The sequence below is a fragment of the Hesperophylax consimilis genome, chromosome 25 (assembly GCF_061612785.1).
Source record: "Hesperophylax consimilis isolate HC1 chromosome 25, BYU_Hcon_1.0, whole genome shotgun sequence".
Lineage (NCBI taxonomy): Eukaryota > Metazoa > Arthropoda > Insecta > Trichoptera > Limnephilidae > Hesperophylax > Hesperophylax consimilis.
In genome coordinates this window covers 2,502,188-2,525,525 of record NC_142860.1, presented here as the reverse complement: position 1 = coordinate 2,525,525, position 23,338 = coordinate 2,502,188, and the positions used below count along the sequence as shown (strand labels likewise).

Genomic DNA, 23,338 nt, shown 5'->3' with positions numbered 1-23,338 from the left:
GAAGAAAGACCGCATGCCGTCCCATTTTGCTGCCCTGTAGTGCCATACCTTCCTCTTTACATGTTTGTCGGGTTGACGGTTCATGGAGGATGGTTCAATTTCATTAAAGCAGCTTATCAGCAGGTTACATCACATATGGGTGACAGGACTTTCTACTCGTTTTTTACCATTTTTTTTTCAAATTATACTTAAAATACTTACTATGTTACCTTATCAATATACTTTTTATAACATACTAAGTACGAGTTGTTTCGGAGAATTTGAACAATTCATCAAATTTCAACGTTCATTTTCGGGTTCTGTGAAAGTCCTATTCAAGTTCTGTTATTATATCATTGTAGGCTAGTTGCTTGACAAAACTGAAATAAAAACAGAACTTGAAAAAATCTTTCACAGAACTTGAAAATGAACGTTGAAATTTGATGAATTGTTCCAATTCTCCGAAACAACCCGTCCTATGTAGTATCAAAGATAATTGATAAGAAATGATAACGTCAATGTGTATATAATAGCAATTAGTTGAAATCCAGCGGGATTCCGATTTGTAAACCCTAATAAAAACAACAAAAACTGGGAAGGGGTTGGATTTGGACAAAATAATTTAGGTCTGGATATTTAAAATTTGTCACTTTATTTCACCTCAAAGCAATCTAGTTCAGTTCAGTGACAGTGTTACAACTAGAATGCAAATACAAATGTTAAAAAAATATAATTATGTATACTTTGGTTCACAACTTTTTAAATTATCTTAGTTTTATTGCACATCACTAAAATAATCGAATAAAACAACATATTTTTGATAAAGAAACAATTATGAATTTTTCACGTCAATAACAAGAGTATGACTTAATTACGTAAATATAAGGATTTACAAAAAAATAATAATTAATAAATGATTATTTGTCAGGAGGACGAAAGGTTGGGAAGAACTGGATTGGCCGATTTATGCCTAAACGCTATAAAGAATAAGTGTTCGATGTAGTGTAAGGTGTGCCTAAAAGCCGTAGAAATAAGTTGTACATCAAAGTTATTCTAAAGGTTTTTACTAGATTTAAAAACATATCTTTTATAACTAAATGAAAACATACAAGGAAAATTCAAAATCTAAAACTGATTAAACATCATATGATATAGTTAGGTAAAACAATGAGAGATGACAAATGTCAAATAATGTCAGTCATTTTAAACTGTACAAAATTAGTTACCAGCGTAGATTTTTCACATGTGTGCACTATTACATAACTAACATTTGTTTTTTGAGCAGATGGTAAGACGGGCAGACGCAGCTTATGGCCACACCACACTCTCCACCCAGGGGATTTAATGGGCCACGCGGAGGTACAGTCGCTGGCAGGTGTGACGATCTGTCTTGTAAGCCAAGTTGCACCCCACCAGCAGCCGGGTGCAGGCCACTCTGCCATCGTTGCTGGCTGCGAGGTGGTCCAAATGGTCCTAATGCAATGCTCACATTAGAGTCAGTCAAGTCAGAATAAAGAGTCAAGAATATAAGCAAGATCCGTCCGCAAGGTAATGGGAGGTATGGCCCCTTGTCGTAGCCATGGGACTACACCAATACACAAACTAGCCATTAAATAACCATCTAGCGAAACCTTGAAATGCGCACATTATAGTCAGTCAATGCGGAACAGAAGAAATGCCTTTGTGCAGTGAAAAGCTGGGTGGCACGAGCGGGAAAAAAAAAGTATGAGGGGTGGATTGAAGCAATTGGAATTTATATATCATTTGTAATAAAAAGAAAAATTCATTCGAAAAGATATTGTCAATAATTATGATTACCTACTCGTTATTTACATGAACTAAAAGTGCTGAACTGATTTGGCTTTGAATGTGTCTATATTTAAAATGAATATCAGCGACCTCTGCAAGCTCATTGTCCGGGCATGATAGTTAAATTACCTTATGATCCCACTCGCTCCGCGCAGTGAGTGTGACTCCTCCCACAAAGTCCTGGGGCGTGTGCAGACAAACCGGCCGATACCTGCTGCTGAAGAGGACCCTGAAACACAATCACAGAGTTACTCTCTCATTCATTATATTTACTTAGGAAAAAACAAGTACATATATATTTTTGTTATTTGTTTTTGGGGTGTTATGCCGTGTTGCGCTAACTCCTTCTTTAGCCAACGTTTCGGACAGCATTGCAGTGTCCATCATCAGGGCAGATTTGTTATTTGAGGTTGTGTTAAAATGTGAGCTTATGTATGAGGTTGTGATACCGTGTTGCCAGCTCCAACCCTCTGAGCTAACATTAAAGTATCATTTTTTATTTAAAGTGGTTTTCTTCGTTTAGCTCTGGTGTAGCCATCAATTACCGGATACCAAGAACTATTGAGCTTAGCTCCATCGTCTCTATTAATGTTTACGGGATTTTTATGAATTTCAATGGCCTCCGTAATCAGCCGTGCTCTATAAGTTTCGGGTCTCCCCAGGATTTCAGGAACAAATCCAAAGTAATGCCCGGTGTCAATCAAATGCTCGGCAATTGCCGATTTGTCAGGGTGGCCGAGTTTACAAGCTCTGAAGTGTTCTGAAATCCTTTTGGAGATAGTCCGCTCTGTCTGGCCTACATAGACCTTGTCACATCCGGAACAGCTGAGTTTATACACTCCATCTGTTTCCAGAGGAAACTTAGTCTTTCCAGACCTCAGTAAGTCCTGTATCTTTGTTGTTGTTCCGAAGACAGTCTTGATACTTTCCTTTCTCAATAGCCAGGCAATTCTGTCTGTCACATTGTGCACATAAGGCAGGAAGGCACAGCCTTTCGACTCTTGTTCAATTCTGTCTTCGTTTGGTGCAGATTTGGCTCTTATGATTTGCCTTGTCTGACTCGCTGGGTAACCGTTACGCTCCAGTGCATCGATCAGCTTCGTAAGTTCCGCTTCGATTTTATGTTCTTCACATATTCTGGTCGCTCGGGTCACCAATGTATGGATAAGTCCTCTCTTCTGCGCTGGGTGGTGGTGCGAATCAGCGTGTAAGTACCGATTCGTATGGGTTGGTTTCCTATATACATATGTCCTAGGCCAGGTGTGGCGAACCTAGGGCACGCGTGCCCGAGGTGGCACGTTTGATCATTTGGATGGCACACTAACGATTTCCAAGTTCAATTTTTTTTTTTTTTTAAATTTATAAGTTAAAAAATTTTTTTTTTTTGATTTGACCAGTTGTTTCAAAAATATCTGAACAATCCAGAATTGGGTTGTTTCAACTCAAATTTAACTTACGTTGCATTTGAAAATTTCATTCAATGTTCCCCGCCGAAACTGACAATTTTTCTAGAGAAATCGATAGGAATATTTTTTTACGCATTACTCATTGAAAAATATAATGAGTTACTAGACCTCGAATGGCTTTCAAAATTAATGTTTTTTACTGATTTGTGCTTACATTCAAATGAATTAAATATTAAATTGTAAGGCGTTAACAAAAAAATTATAGATGTTTGATTTAATCAAAGCATTTCAAGCTAAATTACAAATTTTTGATCGTGACGTTGTATATAACACCTTCAAATATTTCCCAAATACAAAAAAACTTTATGCAGAAGAAAAGCCAGATCAAATCAAATTAACACAAGAATTTTTTGTAGTTATTCAATCGATAATCAACGAGTTTTCTTCGAGATTCAAACAACTCAGGAGATTTGAAAAGATATAAAAATTTATTTTATATCCAGATACACTCAGATGACCTCAATTTGGAGATTTTCGAGTGGCTAAATCTAGAAGATTTTGAAATGCAATCGAGTTCGCTATGGAAACAAAAAATTGTTGAAAGCGATCGATTAACGAACATAAATAATAAAAATGCAGAAGAAGAAATAATGAGAACTTGGAAAGCCATTCCAGAAATCTTTAGCAAGTTAAAAAAACTAGCGAGAGCAATATTATCAATTTTCTCTTCTACATAATATGCATGTGAGTCATTGTTTTAGAAATGAATTTCATAAAATGTGATTCAAGAACGAGAATGACTGATGAATCCAGTTGGTCGTGTGTGTCACTAAAAGTGACGAAATATGATCCAGATATAAAGAATTTGTCATCGAATGTACAACAGCAAAAATCTCATTGATAAATAACTAATATGTACATTTATTGATTATGACTTTATTTTTATGAAACTCTATTGTAATTTTTAAGCTTATGAAAAAAAAATTGAAAAAAAAAACTTTTTTTATTTTATCTATTTGGTTAATTTTTTTACAGCTTGGGCACGCCTCACAATCTAGAAATAATATTTGAGGATTTTTGGCACGCGGGCCCAAAAAGGTTCGCCACACCTGTCCTAGGCTACCATCGTGTTTTCGCATCACTTCCACATCTAGAAAAGGCAGGAGAATTCATATGGTCCAGGAATTCGTTTAGTTTCTCCGTTCCATGAGGCCAAATGGCGAAGACATCGTCGACGTAGCGCCACCATACTTTAGGGACAGCCAAAGCTGTGTCGAGTGCCACTTCTTCAAACTGTTCCATAAAAAAGTTGGCTAGTACTGGCGACAACGGACTGCCCATCGCAACTCCCTCCAATTGCTCAAATAGTTCACCCTGAAACGCAAAGTATCCCGTTTTGAGGCAGTGTTCAAAAAGTTTGCAAATGTCTTCCTCATATATCTCCCTGAGCATTGTCATGGAGTCTTTTTCCGAGATTGTGAAGTCTCGGAATCGGAGAATTTTGGTAAGCTAGTGTCCTGGTGTTATTGAAGTAAAAAGGTAAGAAATGTCGGCATGATTTTTTGGGAACATGGATATTGATACATTAAAGTAATTCGGGACAGTCAATTTTAAAATGTAGTATTCTTCGTAACAGTATTAAATCTGTGCTTATTCTTCTTTCTGAAAGTTTCAATAGAGACATTTTATCCAAGAGGTAATTATAATTTATGTTTTGTATAGGAATATGCAATTTATAATTTATAAACCTTAGAAACTTCCGTTGAATCTTTTCAATGTTATCTGAATGAATATTGAAAAATGGAGACCATAACGTAGAGTTATACTCAAGTTGGCATCTGACAAGGGTTTTATATAACATAATAAATGTTCCTAAATTATTGAAATCTTTTGCAGCTCTCAAAACTCTCATTTTATTAATTGTTATAAATAATTAAATCATTTGGTATCAAATGTCAACACATATCAGTGTGTTTTTATCATTCAGAGTGGGAAGCACTTGGTGCTAGAAGTGAATCTGTCATTTATCATATAAATCTTTGAAAATGCCCTGAAAATGTTTTAAAACTGGGTCGAAAGGAATAATACCGACTTACTTAAAGAATTACAATTATCAACGAAAGCTGGGAATGCAGTAATCAATACCAAATCTCCCTTTTCATGTAAAATTTTCGTTTTGCTTATACTTCTGACTGTTTTGCTTATACTTCTGTCTAGAATCACCCCCCGAAGTTAGAGTCCTTATCCCCGGACACATTTAGTGTACCAGTATTGTACTATCACATACAATCACCCCCCCCGAAGTTAGAATCTTATGTGCCTTATACATGCCTTCAATTACTAATTACTAACATAAGGGGCCGTTCAAGTATTACGTAAGCAGATTTATTACAATTATTTACCCCCTCTCCCCCCTTGTCACCAAAAGTAAGCAAAGCTCTTACCCCCCCCCCCCCTCCCATGCTTACGTAAAAATTGGTACCTATGTGCATTTTTCTGTTAATGTATTCTGTTTTTTTTATTGATTCATAAGCAGCACTTATAAAATAGACTTAGGATAGAGGACTTTAATGCACATAATATTCATTTAAACAAACTAAGCGAGTACCTAAATGTATTAATTATTTGTGGGAATCCCCGAATATGTATTCGGTTTTCAAACATAGACAATGTGTGGGTTGCCAATGTGTAAAAAAAAATAACTACTGCTGAGCAGTGCTGACGTAATCACTATCTCGACCCCCCCCACCCCCCCATGTCATCAAAAATAAGCAAAGCAAAGACCCCCCTGCCCCCCTATAGTGCTTACATAATACTTGAACAGCCCCTAACCCTTGAGGTGATTTCGCACAAAAACGGCGCTATAAAAATCATCCAAATATTATTATAATTATAAACTTCTAACTGAAAAAAGTGAATATTTCACAATAACTTACTGAAACAACTTAAATTAACAGAACTGTGCAACAGATACTATTTAATAAATACGTAATGAACAATTTCTAGACATTTATTTTTGGAGTGTTTTAGTTTACAATGTACCTACACTTATTATGTAAAAGAAGTCGCTGACAACCGAGGGATAATTAATGCAAAATCTCTGCACCGTCAATGAGATATGGAGTGGAATTAAAGTCGATGTAATGTAGTTTTTCAACAATAACATTGTGGTATACAGTAGAGTATGGTGGAAGAAGTTGAGTATGTGTAATGGTGTTGTGCCGTTGTTGTATTGACTTTAGGGATTATTATTTGTCCCGTTGTTCTCGGTCTGGTGCTCAATATAATCTTCCACTATTATATTATTATTTGTACAAGTATATTACTCACATATTTCTGGACCTCTGAGGGGCTGGCTTTAGTAAGGGGGACTATCCCGTACTGCGACGCATGATTCTCTGGCATGGGTCCACACAAGTTCCCACTGCTCCAGCTGGACCCGTTCCGCTGGCAAGGATACAGCATCTCTGCTAGATGTACGCAGTCTGCAAGCAACGAGGATACATAATTTATGTACAAAATATTTTAAAAGGCTTACTTAATACAATGGCAATTTTCTTTGCACGGATAGCTTTAATTTTTAAAATAGTTTTTTGTAAAAATGGTGTAAGGTTGATGCCGTGATGATAAGCTAATTGCTGAAGACACGCATCATGCCTTAATATCTACATAAGTACCATTCTATTAATCTCTGTAACTGCTATTGATGTAAACTTAGCATTATTTAATTTAACATAATATGAAACAAAACTAAGTATGAGAAAGGAGTCAACTTGCCTACCATGGCAAAACTTGTCTACCATGGCACAACTTGCCTACCATGGCACAACTTGCCTACCATGGCACAACTTGCCTACCATGGCACAACTTGCCTACCAACACATAACTTGCCTACCAACACCCAACTTGCCTACCATGAGACAACTTGCCTACCATGGCACAACTTATCTACAATGAGACAACTTGCCTACCATGGCACAACTTGCCTACCATGAGACAACTTGCCTACCATGGCACAACTTGCCTACCAACACATAACTTGCCTACCAACACACAACTTGCCTACCATGAGACAACTTGTCTACCATGGCACAACTTGCCTACCATGGCACAACTTGCCTACCATGGAACAACTTGCCTACCAACACATAACTTGCCTACCAACACCCAACTTTCCTACCATGAGACAACTTGCCTACCATGGTACAACTTATCTACAATGAGACAACTTGCCTACCATGGCACAACTTGCCTACCATGAGACAACTTGCCTACCATGGCACAACTTGCCTACCAACACATAACTTGCCTACCAACACACAACTTGCGTACCATGAGACAACTTGCCTACCATGGCACAACTTATCTACAATGAGACAACTTGCCTACCATGGCACAACTTGAACTCGGGATGGGCGAATGGAATATATCTATGTGTGAGTCTTCCAGGGCGAATTAGTGGACTAGATAATGAACTCGAGATGGGCGAATGGAGTACGTAGTCCTCTTAGGCTAATTCCTGGAACCAGATTTATTTTTTACATTGACCCTACATAGGACCTGAGAAAATAATTTCCCATCAGGGCCTATGTTATCTTTGGGGATGCTGTGTGGTGGAGTTTTTTTCTTAGAAGGGAAGGAGAGGAAGTTTTGGGAAGGAAAAAGGTATGAGGGATGAGTAGGAATCTAGGGATCAGTGTGTTCAGGAGTGACGGACGTATGATCTATCCTACCTGCTGCAGCACAAGGCGATGGGTCAAGAGAGATCAGTTGAAGAGGTCAAAGGGTCTCCCCAAACCAATCTATGCTGATCCGGTGGGTAGGCGCATCCTGAACAAACCTCACGCGATGAACCCGGGCACTCCTGCTAAGTCACCAAACGTAGCTTTCCACTTGGGGTGACCTATAGCAGAGGTGTTGGTTATCCAATAAATGGTTCCCGGGGCGGCGGTACCTTAAATTGTTGCATTTGTAACTTCTTCTTAATGAGCCTCCAGCCTTCAGCGTCCAGCTTTGCACATAGTCGCCCCTCAAATATAATCAGTTTTTTCGATTTATGGCAGATCTCTTTCGTATGGAGCCAGCAGATCTCGTCAAATGGCCAGCCCACTCATCTGTGAGCGACCTCTGTTTCTCTTTCCTAACCACGGACGCCACTCGATGAAACTGAGATTCCAACGGTCATCTGTAGGTCGTGTCACATGCCCAGCATAGCTGCACTAGAGAAGGGAGATGGTGATGATAATGTTGGCCAGCTTTGACTTGCGTTTGTGTCACGATACATAATAATAAGATGGAGGCAATAAGTCATCTCAAGTGTGGGCATTATTATTAGAATCAGAATGAATGCAGAGCAATGCAACTTACGGTCATTGGCCTTTGAGCCAGTCTTCCGCTGGCTGACAGTAGAAGGCGGCAGAGGCGGGCAGGTCTCCACAGACTTCACACAGCAGACCTTTGGACTGGAGAGCGAGCAGGGCTGGAAAAAGGGACACTGTTGTATTATAACGTACACAGTCAGTTTATGGGGACAGCCGGTTATTTGTACCAAAACTCAACAGGGGAACAGAAACCAAATAAAGAATCTAATAATGCTTCTACTACACTTTGTGGCATTATTTTAATTAAATGAGAAATAAATAACTTTGTCTACACAAAAGTATCAAAATAATCAACATATTAAAAGCAATGGTAAGGATAAATGTATAGTGATAATAAATAGACCATTCAATTTGGTTGTGTCAGTCTGGTTGAGTTGAACCGTGTGGAGGAATTATGTATAAATCAAAAACTTGTATAATTCAACAATAAATAATTAAGGAGAAACTAAAATAAACAATAAATTAGAGTTATTAGCTGCTGATTTAAATTGTGCTTTAGCTAGAGAAGATATTTCATATCAATATAAATTAGAGTTATGCGCTACAGATGCTCTCTGCCACTATTAACTAAGATAACGATGTGCGTAATTACCTTACCCATATACAGCCCGTGCTGGTATGTGTGTCGTGCAGCTCCCTGTCCACTATGTCCAGACAGACTGGACACAATACGGAGAAGGTGAACTCTGTCTCCAGGTGAACAATGGCGATGTCGTCTTGAAAATTACGGGTGTGCGCTCCGAAACTTTCACCCAAGATAACTGCACGCACCTGCAATATTGTTTCATAATTAATATTTCGAATAACATTATTGTGGGTTGTAGTAATGTTGTAGCTACTAGTAAATAAATGGTTTTATAGGAAGTCTTATGTTATATCTCTTGGTAAACCATTGACAGAGAATTAAGTCATTTTGCTCAAATTTCTGCCTCAATACAGGTTCGCCTAGTAGGGCAGGTTATGTGCAACTTAAATATACCTACTACTAATATATCGTTAGTACCTATCTATGTTTATATATCTAATGTTACGTTGAATAGTAACTATGTTTACCCTTCAGTATTTTAAATATGTATTCAAAGAAGTCTTCACTGCGATTGAATTTCTCATGAAATTTTCGAATGTTTCCGATCTATTTTAAATTTACTTTGTTTCTTATTTTAGAAGTTGTTGTCGTAAATACCAATATCATTTTAGAAACTGAATAAAATTTGCTTTCATATATTTGTATTTGAAAGAAACAATAATATTTCTAAATAATAAAAAAAATTATATCAAACACGAAAAATGTTCATAAAAAACTTACTGGAACATTTTTAATTAATTTTCTCCTATTCCGCCTCACTCTTAATACGCAATATTTCACTTTCAAATAAATGGATTTAGCTTTATTAATTCAAAACATGATTTATTATGTCGGGGGAGACGGAAATATACACACTTTTAATTTTAATTTCGTTTATTAAGTCACTTACGCGATATGTTAATTAGTATGCGGCGCCGCCGAAAGCGACTATATTCATATCAAGAGTTGGATTATATTCATAATATCGTAATTCATACCTACAAAATATTTCATAGACGCTGCTGCCAACCAAAAAAAAATTAGTATTGCCATATAAAATAAATAATATTATCGTGTATAATTAATCAATATTAATATGTAAGTCAATGTATTATTTATAACAAATAATCAACATATAATTAAATTAAATAACCCGAATAACAAACAAATAGAATAAAATGTGATTAAACGTATTCCGTTTAGGTAGTTTAGGTTAGGTTAGGTTAGAACATGGAAAATAGGTATTAGAATTAAATCACAAACAAGTCTATACAAACCTAGCGTAGCCCACATACTATTTGAAAACTGGGATGTAACTCTAAAGGGGACGCGAGCAGGCGTTATTAAAGGGGCATTTTTTTGCTATAGAAAATCACAGTTAGATTAGGTTAGGTTTTATACATTAATTTAATATTTTCAAGATTTTATTTTCTTTAACTGAATTAGTTCGTAGGTAGGTACTGAACCTAACCCGAGCACTGGCTAGGTAAATAACTAGTTGTGGTATTTCCGGCAAATGTCACATTATTTTGTTTCTTTGAAATCTCGTGTGACATATCGCGTAAGTGACTTAATAAACGAAATTAAAATTAAAAGTGCGTATTTTTCCGTCTCCCCCGACATAATAAATCATGTTTTGAATTAATAAAGCTAAATCCATTTATTTGAAAGTAAAATATTGCGTATTTACCGTGAGGCGGAATTCGTAACCTTTACCCATTTTTACTCGAACGCCAATAACATTGAAATAATTCATGATAACAGTTCATAATATCACATAATATTATTTAAAAATAACGAAGAAAAAGACACCAAATAACAATTAAAACGGAAATAAAAACGTTACAGTTGTGATAAATCCGGCCACTTCCGTAATCACAAACGGCCATCTGCATAAATAAACCAATCACAAGCCAAGTATAAATAAGCCATTTTGGAGTAGAGATGGGGTCGCATGGAATCATTGCGATTTGAATTTTCACATAATCTCAAATAATCTCGAAACTCGAGCGTTAACGGTGACAGTTGAATATAAAGTTAAAATCAATTTATAAGCACGTTTTCTAAGGGTTTTAAATTCAAGATTATGGTCACTTTTAAAATGACTTATACTAACACGTATAATGCTATTATTAATACTGATGTAGCTTTCTGTGTTGCATTAATTAGGTGACTAGGATTGTGATTGAAGGCCAGTGGAAAGGAAAGAAGGTGAATTAAAAAGTAGTTTTTTTGTATTTAATTTCAAGTTGTCTTTACATCGTCTTCATAATTATCACTTTGTTCTCGCAACCATATTCTTACTTTTAATCCTGTTATGTTATTGATTATAAATAAAATAAATAAATTGCTTTTCTGAAAATCACAAAAATTAGTAGATATCAATTCCTTTAGTTTTCCAACACAGTGGGTAAATAACAGTAAGCCTTGCATAATTGGTAACAACAGTGATCTATGTATGGTAAACAACAGTAAATTTTGCATAATGGGTATGCATAGTGGGTATCAACAGTGAACTATGTATAGTGGGTAAAAAACAATAAACTATGCATAATGAGTAACAACCGTGATCTACTTATAGTAGGTAAATAACAGTAAACCATGCATAATGGGTAAAACAGGGCATCCGACAAGTCCTGTGGTAATGGTGAGGACAGTGCGTGTTAAAAAGTAAGGGATCGATAACGTCAAACAGAGAAAAGACTATTATTGATGATGGTGGTTTCAATAGTTCTTTAGGTAGAGTCCAGCTTGTAAATAACCAGTATTGCTATTGACGCATTTAAACAGGACTGTGTATAAGTTCCCGCTGTACGCGATCTCACACCGAGCGGGAAATGCGCCAATGTTGCGTGAGTTAGATAATATGACGTGTATTATTTATTTAGTAAAATACCTCTGATAGCTGTCTGCCGACTAGGTCTTCAGTAGTCCAGGAAGAAAGGAGGCCCCCTCCAACTATCCGATAAGCAATTACATCAACCGTGTGGTTATCCTCTTTCTGGGAGAAGCAATGGGCAGCTAGAAACGATAAAGAATATGTTGCTTTACACGGACATTTTGAATAGTATTTAACAAGTTGTGTTGTCAACCAGAAAAAGGTGTCAAGCGTTTTTATTATTTATTGCTAGTGTTATTACGTCGGGCGATATGCATAGAGTTTTGACCATGATTTTTTGACAAACTGCTACCTTATCATTGCCTTTGGGGATAACACTTTATTTTGGATCTTACAACCAGAAGGCGTTTTGTTTCTTGAAGATGCACATTAGCTTACAAGTATTTTTTCTTGCCTTTGAAGTCAAGCTCCCAGTAAAGCCTGCAAAAGTGTACTACGTTCATCCAAAGAAAACTTCTCATTGCAAATGTACTGACATTTATCACAATCAGCCGGCTTGGGCACCTTTGAAGTTCTTTTTTTAATTTTACATATGTAAGCCTATAGCCCTTTTCAATTTCATGCAGCCCATTCACGAGGGTCCGTAACACACCATCTCTTTAATGGACCAATCTTCCTTGCTACTAGAGCCAGAAGTTATTTTAAAACATCAACAAATATTTGTTTTGAATCCAGAAAATGTATTTCTAAACCTTTATGTATGGTGGGCGATTGTTGTTCACGATCCGGTAGAAAAAAAGAGTCACCAAAAGTAAGTAAGCTATTAGCGCCTGTGGAGGAGTCAAGAGGTTTGAATGACGAGTCGTCATCTGAAAAATCGCCTCCGTAGAGTGTGTTACAACTCACGGTTCGATCGGCACAAGTTCTGACTTGTAGATGCACTATAGACATTCCGTAAGAGTGAACAGGACGGTATGAAACCTGAGTAAACGTGGCATCGTCGCAACGTGGTTTATTTATGGTCGCAACATGGTCGCAACTTTGCGACACGCAATATTCCTCTAAATGACAAACTGTTAGATAGTTTTGCTTAAATACAACCTGTCAAAGCAAATAATGTCCTGTAGCTTATTTTAATAGTCAATATTTAACTGTTAAAACGTCGCTATTACGGTCTGTTAAAATCACTTACCTATATGCATTTAATGTATTTTAACTGTCGGCCATTTTGTTTTTAGCATCACCAACATGGTCTGTTCAACACACCTATTAGAATTTAATGTTCAACAAACGACTATCACTCGTCCGTGCAAACAAATAATACCAGCTATTGTTATTTATGGTGTTTTAGTAGTTTTCAACGGAATGCATTTTTATGAAACGATAGGTTTAGAAGTTATCAGAGGATTCTAACTTTGAAACGAATCATCGGAGGATTGATCGGTCGATAAAGTTAAAAAAACTAAACAAAACTGCATTTTTAACTGATCCAAATTTTGTCATTTAACTGGTTTTATCAGTATCAGTTTTATTTTTATGTGGGGCGTTTTGGCCTTATATAGATTCAAAAGACCAACGCATATTGAACAGGATAAATACATTTTGTAATATACATACCATCTTCAAATTGTTTACGCCCAAATATGATTGTGAAGCACAAAACCAGAACTATTTTAAATAAAATCATTTTTGCAATGGCAAGAACGTCTTTCCGTCGCGGCGCTTTGCGTGTTACTAAATAGGATCACTGAACTCAAATGAAAGATATACTAGATCAGTTCTTATATTAGAACTAACGTTTTACTTTGCACAAAAATAAAAATAAGTGATTGACAACAACTGGTTTTAGAGCTAATTCAAAATTCCAAAAGTCAACGAAAAATAATTTATTTTTTCTATGACACATCTATTTTTTTATTTATGCGTTGAAACAGTTTAGATTTTCCGGCACGACTCAGTTAACCTTCCCAGAAAGGTCCAAGCTTTTCATTCTTTCAACAATGTTCTAAGTTGAAACATGGCATGACATACTGTCTGTAAATTCGTTTGTGTGTTCTGTTTCTGGTTTAACATGGTGACCGCGTTGGACTCTACCGTTGTATCCCACCAGAGTTCGCATGTGGATCGTACTGCGAGCTGTCAAATCGGAATCATCTGCTTGAATTTTTTTTAAATGAAATATCGTTTAGATCGTGACATTACTTTGGACCAATAAGGAAGTTGAGTAAAAAATATTTTGACTTATAAAAAATATGTTCATGTAGATCAAAAAATATCGATTCTAAATATATAAATATATTTCTATATTATTATTCTTAGAATTAGTTAAACGTTCTTGAAAAAGCATTCAATAGCAATAGACTGTATACGCTCCACGATTGGTCGAAAGAATTCTGACGTCACATGTGTCGTGATTGTACGTACAACAGATCACCTATGGTGCATCTCTTTCTATTACATGAGAGATGGTCGGTTTAGATGAGAGAGGTGTATAGGCCAAAGGTTTATTTGGGTTTGTCAAATATATGTACGTATTTGTTGTTATTATTATATGAAATGGATTTCTAAAGATACATATTCGTATAGTGCTTTATAATAATATGTTGTTTATTGCATAACTTAGAAGTTTTTATTATTATACATGTCACATAGCATGTGATACACTTCAGGCCGCCGGCCGCCCAGAAAAGTCAAACAGTGAACTGGGCTGTAAACCGTTATTTTACTATTGGTCTTTACTTTTCTGCGCGGTGGTCCTGAATTCGCGCGGGGAACGTCAACAAGTAGCGACGGCAATACCGTACCGGGCGAGAAAAGCAAATATTCTAACATAAAATATTAATTTAACTTTGAAATCTTAATCAATTTTCTTTTTTTTAATAACATCAATTCTAATAGACGGTTAACATTGGTAAAAAAATTACTGGAATTCCTTGTTGAAGAATTACAAATTTTTCGATACAAAATGATTATGCGACGTGGTTTTCACAGTTCTAATGACGTCACACCACACCCCGCCTCTTACCGCTCGGATTCCGCTCGTTTTGGCGGGCTTAATAAAATTTAAACTTTGAGAATTAATTTAATTATGAAAACAAACTTTAAAAAAAAAAAAAAATACCAGTATTTAAGTTTGAATGCGAACATTGATAAAAAAAATAAAAAAATGGACTCAACTTCCTTATTGTATAATTCCTTATTTGAAATTTAAATATTATACTGTTTGTAATTAAGTAGATAGGTATTCAAATACCTACTTACAAATCTTATGATTTCAGAAGAAATTTTGGTTTTGATTTATTAAATCAATTTGATGCGTTTTTTACAACATAAGGATTTAGAGCAGTGGCGGCTCTTCTTAGAAATTCTGTGGAAATCTTATTGAACGAAATCGCAAACAATTCATGGAATCATTACAAACGTATTCAAATAAATTGATAATTAGTTTATGTTACAAGAAAGAAAATAAAGAGGTTAAAAACAAAAAAGTTATTATTTTTTTCAGTATTTTTGCGGGTGCAATAAAATGAACGTATAGATACTTTTGCTTTCATTGTTCACTTTTTAAATCTACTTATGAACAATGGACTGAGGTTGGAATTAGTGATGTAAAAACTTTTAGGGGGAAAAGATCTTTCAAAAGAAAAAAAACCATAAATTAGTTATGTATGTAAATAATTAGATAAATAATCTTAAACTAAATAATATTTTACTACTGGCTACAGAATATGTGAGTACCGGTAAATTAATTAAATAGATTGGCGTTTTTATAATATTTAATACGCATTAGCATGTATTAGGTATGTATTAACATTTCGTATTATTATTTTTTCGATTGACTTTCCACTTCTGGACTCCTAGAGTCCTCTGATTAAGAGAACTTTTTTTCCATAGTGGCTCTAAAACGAAAATAATTTTGCGGCGGAATTGAAATGTGGCGATGCACTACGTAGTAATGCAAAATCATGAGTTTTTGGTTTGAAAATTTGGTCGCCTAGAAATGTTTCAGATGCTTTAATTAAATACTGCGACTACATCTTGGCCTTTGAAATAATCGAGTATACTTTATATACCTAAGTCTTTTTTTATAATGAGCTTATGCCCAGAAAAAAATAATATAAAGTCCTATGAAAACTGCTTTAAAGTTCAAAATCTCCTACTTACGAACCCATTTTCGGTTATGATTTTATTGTATAATGTGGAAAATTAAGTTGATTATAAAATGATCGAATAAAAATTAAATATTTATCCCTGAACATCCACAAAATAAAATAAAGGGCACTTTTTGGCCATGTTTTTTTCATGCATAAATCAAAACAGGCGGATGGTGTTAAGCGGGGATTTAAACCTTATCGCCATCTACGTAAGGGTTGTTATTGATAGCGGCTCAATTTAAAATACTATACGACGTAGTGCATCGCCTTAAGCCAAAAGTTTCGACCCCTGACATCCGAAGTCCGAAGTGATTCCCAGGAAATCAGTGTTTACTAAACACACAACTGAAAATAGATATGACGTGGTATTTCATGTATGTGCATTGTGCAGGCCCGGACTTAAAACAAAATAAAATATTTGTCTGCTGCTCCCAACCGTCTGGAACCAGTGAGACTATGGCATCCCCAATTGAAATGTTGTGAAGCTGAAGGTATGGTCAGGCTCTTCAAATCTGGCCACTAAACTCGGCTAATGCCGATGGTGGTCTTACAATACATAGATACAGAGAGTCCCATTGACTCTAGATTCTAGAAAATGCCGCAAATGTGCCTTATATCATTTAATATAAACTATCTACCAATCTTCTTCTAAGGTCTACCTCTGAAAAGCATTTTATAAATGAATAAATACATACAACCTGTTTTAAAGAAAAAAAATTGGTAAAATTTTGCATGTATTACTTTTAATATTTTTATTTTTGTTTATTTCCAATATATTTTCAATAATAATTATCATTTTTTAAATTTTTGTTTTACCTTGACAATTTCCTTTTCCCTTGTGTTTTATTATTCTTATTCTTACATAAATAATGTACGACTACCATAATACGGGCATAAGCCTGGTAGTTAATAAAAGGAATAGACCTAGATCTTTTGCATAGTTACTTAACAAATCGAAACCAAAGTGTCAAAATTCAATACAAAATCAGCCAACCACCCTCAATCACATACAGAGTTCCCCAAGGAAGTTTCCTAGACCCTACATTGTTTCTCATAAACATCTCTTGTGGAAAAATCGTAAGCTATTCAGACGATACTGTTATGTACTATTCATTACATAAATATATGTATATAAATCCCTCTACAGCTTTGGTATCCTTTCACTTCGCATCCTTTTGACTACCACTACTTAAGGTAGGATTAGATATAAAAAACGCTGTGAATGTTTACGTATTTTTAGTTGTAGAATTAATTGATAGTAAGAGAATTAGCCAGAAATCGTGTTTTAAGAGTATTCAAATTTTTACAAGGTATTCAAGAGTCTTCCGGACTCCATTTCATATTGCCGCCTTTTTGGAAACCGCGTATATAGTACGTATATCACAGTTAATTCCATTTTCAATAAAGCGTCCGTACATTATGAATGCAATAAGTTTTTATTACGATGCTTTTAGAATCCTTTTAGTTTGTTTTCGATTTAATTACGGTGTATGTCGTACGTATATAACGATACGTTGTCATTTAAAAGAGGCGTCCACACAAACAAAAGCAAATTTGACTACATAATACAATTTTCTTTGCTAGGCTTAGCTTGGTGGCGCTCGGGATGAAGCTCGTTTCCTGAACGGAAAGTCGCGGGTTATGATCCTTCCCACGACAGTTTGTCCAATTCTTCAATACACAAGCGCTTAGCTTGCACAAATCAAAAACCTAACACACAAAGCTCGAGTGAATCAAATCATTATCATATTAATCAATCAATCAATCATTATTATATTCATTTTAATAAAGTAATGATAAGTCGAGGTCGCCCGAGAAAGACACGAAACAAACACTCATCTGTGAGGCGTATGTATCAGGATAATGTAAGCGAAATGCATGAGATTAATAAAGGGATGCTTAGGTTGTTTGTGCATAGAGCGAGGATGAACGAATAAAAGAGGCTTTTTTATTTTTTGGAATAACTTAATGAGTAAAACCTCAATTTCTAATACTTAATTATTGAAGACAATATTAGCAATTCCTAAACGAATATTTGAAACAGAAAAATCAGATAAGGATACGATCACATCCAGGACTCCAACCCAGGACCCTTGCCTTGCCGGGGCACCGCTCTACCAAATGAGCTAATGGGACCCTATCTCCTTCGGTCATATTTAACTGTATCATACTTCCAATAATAACTACCGACATTACCTTAATTTTTATAACGCCACATTTTTATTGGCTACTATCTTTATGTTTAGGAATCGCTAGCCCGAGGAAGACATGTTAAAATGAAGTGAATTGAATACCTAAAGAAATTAACGTTTTCAAGCATTGATCATATTATTATTTCTACTTTAAAACTACACCCAGTTAACTATATAGAATCCATACTTTACTCCAAACCATTGATAACCCCGAGTAACGACATGTTCGCTTCATCTAGTTTTTTTAGATAAATATGTTTGTTTATTCTATGTTACTTCTTCTTCCTAGCACTATCCCAACTCATTGCCTAGGTAGGCTGTTGGGGTCGGCTCTTCTCGTTCTCAGGTTATAGCTTCTTCGGTTCTGAGTGTCGCTTTCATCTAGGCCGTTTCTTTGTAGGATTTTGGAGCATTGGGTCATCCAGGAGTTCTTTGGTCTACCTCTGGATGACTGTCTTTGAAGCTCTATAGACATTGCCTGCTGCACAGTGTGGTCTGGTGGTCTCCGTCTTATGTGCCCATACCATCTTAACTGTCGTTCCTCTAGCTTACTGTTTATGTCAGTGACACCCAGGCTACCACGAATGCGTGAGCTTTTAATTTTATCTTTTAATGATACTCCTGCCGTCCATCTAAGCATTCGCATTTCTGCTGATTCGAGTTGCCTAGAGTAGGAGTTGTACATAGTCCAGCATTCGGAGCCATACATTATCGCGGGTCTAACAGTAGTCTGGTATGTCTTTCCTTTAAGTTTTATCGGCATTTTCGTGTCGCACAAAATTCCTGTTACGGATCTAAATTTCATCCATCCCACTCCTGTCCTATGGTTGACATCCGCTGCACATCCTCCGTCTCTGTGGATGAGTGAGCCCAGATACTTAAATGAGTCACAGTTGGCTAATGTTACTCCATCCAATTGCATCGAAGGAGTTACAGCATTTGGGTCTTCAAATGGTAAATACAAATATTCCGTCTTTTTCCTGCTAATTTTTAGTCCATTATCCTCCAGGATCTTTCTCCACCTTTCCAGGCTATTTTGTAGATCACAATGATTTTCTTCTATCAGTACTACATCATCTGCAAAAAGCATAGTCTTGAGAATACTGTTATTGTTACTGTTATTCTATGTTACTGTAGTTTATAACAATTGTAACTAATTTTAAGAGAAAATGTCACCAGAATCACCAAAGACAAATTTATTTTTAAAAAATTCTTTGGGAATTTTGATGTTAATTTATTTAAACGAAATAATATTTTATACCGTTCTACAAAAAGTTTCGGTTTTGTAGTTTGGTCTTGTTACCGAAATATGAGCATATTCGAATAAAGAATACCAATTTTAAAAACTTTAACATTATTTCTTAATCCCACCCTTTGATCTATTTCGCATATAGCCCGCTTCTTAGAAACGCAGTTTTTTTATTTAGGCTTGGGACCAACAATTCTGGGAAAATACATTATTTTGTTATCCGACTTCCTAATTCAGATTACTTATCATTCGTTGCGTTGATATTTTGTTACGAGGGTACACACAGAGGTCGTAGCAAACAAGATAACGCTTCATATATACATGTGGTTTAACAGTTATTTAAGTAACAGGCAATTGGCCGTTAAAATTGATGGCTTTATTTTTTATAAATTTACTGCTACCAGCGGTGTCCCCCAAGGATCACATTTGGGACCAATTTTATTTTGGATATTTGTGAACGATGTGCTCACTATATTCAACGATGTCGAAGTTTCAATGTTTGCGGACGATATGAAAATATACAAAGCTATAAGAAATATGAATGACTGTCAAACATTGTCAAATAACTTGTTTAAACTATTTGTTTGACGCCAAGAGAACTATCTACAAATAAATATAAAAAATATCTAATTATGAGATTTCATAGAATAATAAATTAAATTATTTATGATTACTCCATCAATGATGTAGTTCTAACCGCTGTAACCGAGGTGAATGATTTAGGTGTAAACTTTGACCAAAACCTGAATTTTATAAACCATATTGAAAAATTAAAGCTTTGAAAATGTTGGGTTTTTTATAATAATTATCAAAAATATTCAAACCTATAAAAATTTGTATATGTCATTGGTTAGGAGTCAAATTGAGTACAAACCGACAGTGTGGGCACCTAGTTACGCTAGTCATTCACTCACGATAGAAAGAATCCCAAAATAATTCCTCAGATTTATTAATTTCAGAATGGGTATTACAATTTTGTAATGTTTTTTAAATGAATAAACAGAATTGAATTTAAATAAACAGAATTGAAAGGGAATGCGTCAACTATGATTACCTATCTACTAAGTCAACCCAATTTATTAAAATTATTTGAACGTAGATAGTTAATGACGTAAAATGTTTATATAAAATCATAAATTTTATAATTGACAGCCCTGAACTATTATACTTGATTTCTTTATACAGGGTGTATCGGCACGTACCCGACAAACTTTAACCAGCTATTCCTTAGCACATTTGGAGTAAAAAATGTTATGGGCACTTTGCTGTCCGGTAACATTTTTTTTAATAAAAAAATTACTATTCATATTTTCACCACATGTCACCAATGTTTTATCCTTTGTCAAAGTTTGAAAACCCATCTGGCAATATTTTGTTCGAGTTTCGTTGAATAATGTACGTACGTACCTACGTTTGCGCGCTTTTACAATCACAACGAAATGGCACGGCACCATTCGTCTCATTTTTAACTATTATTATTTAGTGTGTACGAAAGAGCGAGGACACTTTTTGACACACTTGCTAATAACAGCTGTTGAACACGAGATTCAATGCAAATGACAGTGACGGAGTGTGGATTTTTTATTTATTTTTTGTTTTTAATGGATAAAAAAATGTTACCGGACAGCAAAGCGCCCATAACATTTTTTACTCCAAATGTGCTGAGGAATAGCTGGTTAAAGTTTGTCGGGTACTTGCCGATACACCCTGTATATTCCTCGCAAACCAACATCGAGGCATTATCTAACAGAACCCCACAGAATCTAAATTCTATACCCCCGTTCGCCGTATACAAAATTTGGGTAATGACTATAAAGATGTTGTTGATATATTCAACACATCATTCACCAAATATAAACAAGTCATTACCCAATTTATTCAGAAAGAAGAATTTCAAATATAATATAATTTAACTATTAAAACTACGTAGCTCTACTTTATCTTACCAAAGTTTTGTAATTTTCTTAGTTTTCTATCTTTCCATCTTGCATGGTGGAGTGTCTAGTTTCCACTTTATTTCGTTTTTACATTGTTTTTATTTAAGAGGTTGTGTTTTAATGTGTCTTCTATTTTCTTTTTGATTTTGTTTTTTGATTTTACTTTGATTTTGTTGTGTTTATTTAGAAATAACATGTAAAAGCCCATCCGATAATCTTCAAAATAATATCAATAGGCGGGTTTGGGTACCGCCGTCCGGGAACCATTTATTGGATAAACAACAACTCTGCCCTGGATCATAGATCACCCCAAGTGGCAAGCTACGACAGGTGATTTAGCAGAAAGCGGCCAACCCACCAGCTGCAGGGAGATGGGGGCAGTACTACAGTAGTTGGTTTTGGAATGCATAATTATGATTATTGAAAATCTTATCCTCGAAATTATTAAAAAATCTAATATCTGCTACTAAAGGCATGGACTGGAATCAACTGCTAAGCCATCCTTTCGCTTAAAAATAATAATGTTATCAAATTATGTATATTCTCATATTTGTTAAATATTATAATACGTATATCATTACAAAGAAATCATTGGTTTTGAAACATGTCGATTGTTTTGATTAAATAGTTGTTATCTGTTTTATTTCAATTATATTATGTTTTCATGGAGTTTCTCAAGAGCTATTAAGCATTTATAATAATTACATGCGGCATTCTCTCTAGCCTTAGTTTGATGTATAAAAAGTGTCCTTGGTTTGTTCGTTCTTAAATTGACACAATATTACCATGTACGTTGTTAATGCACCAGTTACCTGAAAGAAAGGAAATAAGTGTTAAAACGAGACAATACCCTAAAATAAACCCAGAATCATAACGACGTAATTGAAGCAGCCGAGCACAAAAATGTATGACGCGTGGCCCTGTGGAACTCGTTGAAAAGCAATTTTTAAATGACATATTTTAATTTTAATGTCCTGTCTTTATTAATCGTAAATATAAATATTTGAAACCTCGTTATTAGAGTATTATGTCTCCTTAAAGTGATGAGTACACGTAGAATTTGGTAACAATAAACAATTCAAATAAACTGGACTTATAATAAATGTCAAACCCATTCATAAGTATATTTTATGTATTCACCGCATCGTTTGTCCAACGACAAAGAGAATGCTTGCTGGGAAAAACGTGATAAATTGTGAAAAAATCAAAAAAAATTTCAACGTCTTATAGGAAGTAAATGTCTTAGCACTGTGAAAGATAGGAAAAGCGGAAGAAGATCTCTGATGCGTTGGAGCAAACAAATATAAGGCGTTGGGAGAGTCGGTTTCTGCAGCTCTCCGCTCGGCATTGGACCACGAGAAGGAAGGGTCCTTGTCGAAAATGGAAATTGGAGTAGGGGTCACAATCCTCAGCAATAAGAAAACAGCCGAAGAAGGAAGGAAATATTCATAAACATCATCCTCACCGTGAAGAGAAGCGTATTGTTGATAGGGAAAAGTCCTGCAGTGGAAAGCTTTGGTGCATTGTGTAACATGTAGATCGACATTTGATGAAGCTGAAAACATTGACAAGTCGTCTTCGTTTTTAATATAATCACAAATGTATTAATGCACGTATTACTGGTGACCACGCTGATAAAATAAAACCTTACTTTTAATATGACGGTTTCATCAATTTCAGTTGACATTAAATCATTCACAAGGCGAGCAGTTTCTTTGGCCTGAAAATTAACAGATCTCACAGAAATTACAAAGGAGACATAAATAAATAACATTGCTTTTCAGATAAGATACAAGAAGAAACTATTTAAAATAAACTTGCCTCCTC

At 35.3% G+C, this 23,338-nt stretch overlaps 1 protein-coding gene across 1 annotated transcript; it reads right to left on the bottom strand.

Moving 5' to 3' along the window:
- Positions 1-634: 634 nt before the first annotated feature.
- Positions 635-13,722, bottom strand: LOC149411436 (uncharacterized). The gene is made up of 7 exons (XM_089646743.1): positions 13,597-13,722; positions 12,037-12,161; positions 9,173-9,346; positions 8,562-8,673; positions 6,525-6,679; positions 1,918-2,017; positions 635-1,452 (listed from the first exon to the last, which is right to left on the bottom strand). The coding sequence occupies exons 1-6, from the start codon at positions 13,664-13,666 to the stop codon at positions 1,919-1,921; spliced, it is 735 nt and encodes a 244-aa protein (XP_089502869.1). The 5' UTR covers positions 13,667-13,722; the 3' UTR covers positions 635-1,452; position 1,918.
- Positions 13,723-23,338: the final 9,616 nt, after the last annotated feature.

What these genes read in the sequence shown, in the direction of transcription:
- LOC149411436 (XM_089646743.1), bottom strand. Translation starts at nt 13,666, where the DNA reads ATGATTTTATTTAAAATAGTTCTGGTTTTGTGCTTCACAATCATATTT. An exon ending in CCAGCACGGGCTGTATATGG is followed by an intron (nt 8,674 to 9,172) that starts GTAAGGTAATTA and finishes CCCTTTTTCCAG; the next exon opens with CCCTGCTCGCTCTCCAGTCC. An exon ending in CCTCAGAGGTCCAGAAATAT is followed by an intron (nt 2,018 to 6,524) that starts GTGAGTAATATA and finishes ATTGTGTTTCAG; the next exon opens with GGTCCTCTTCAGCAGCAGGT.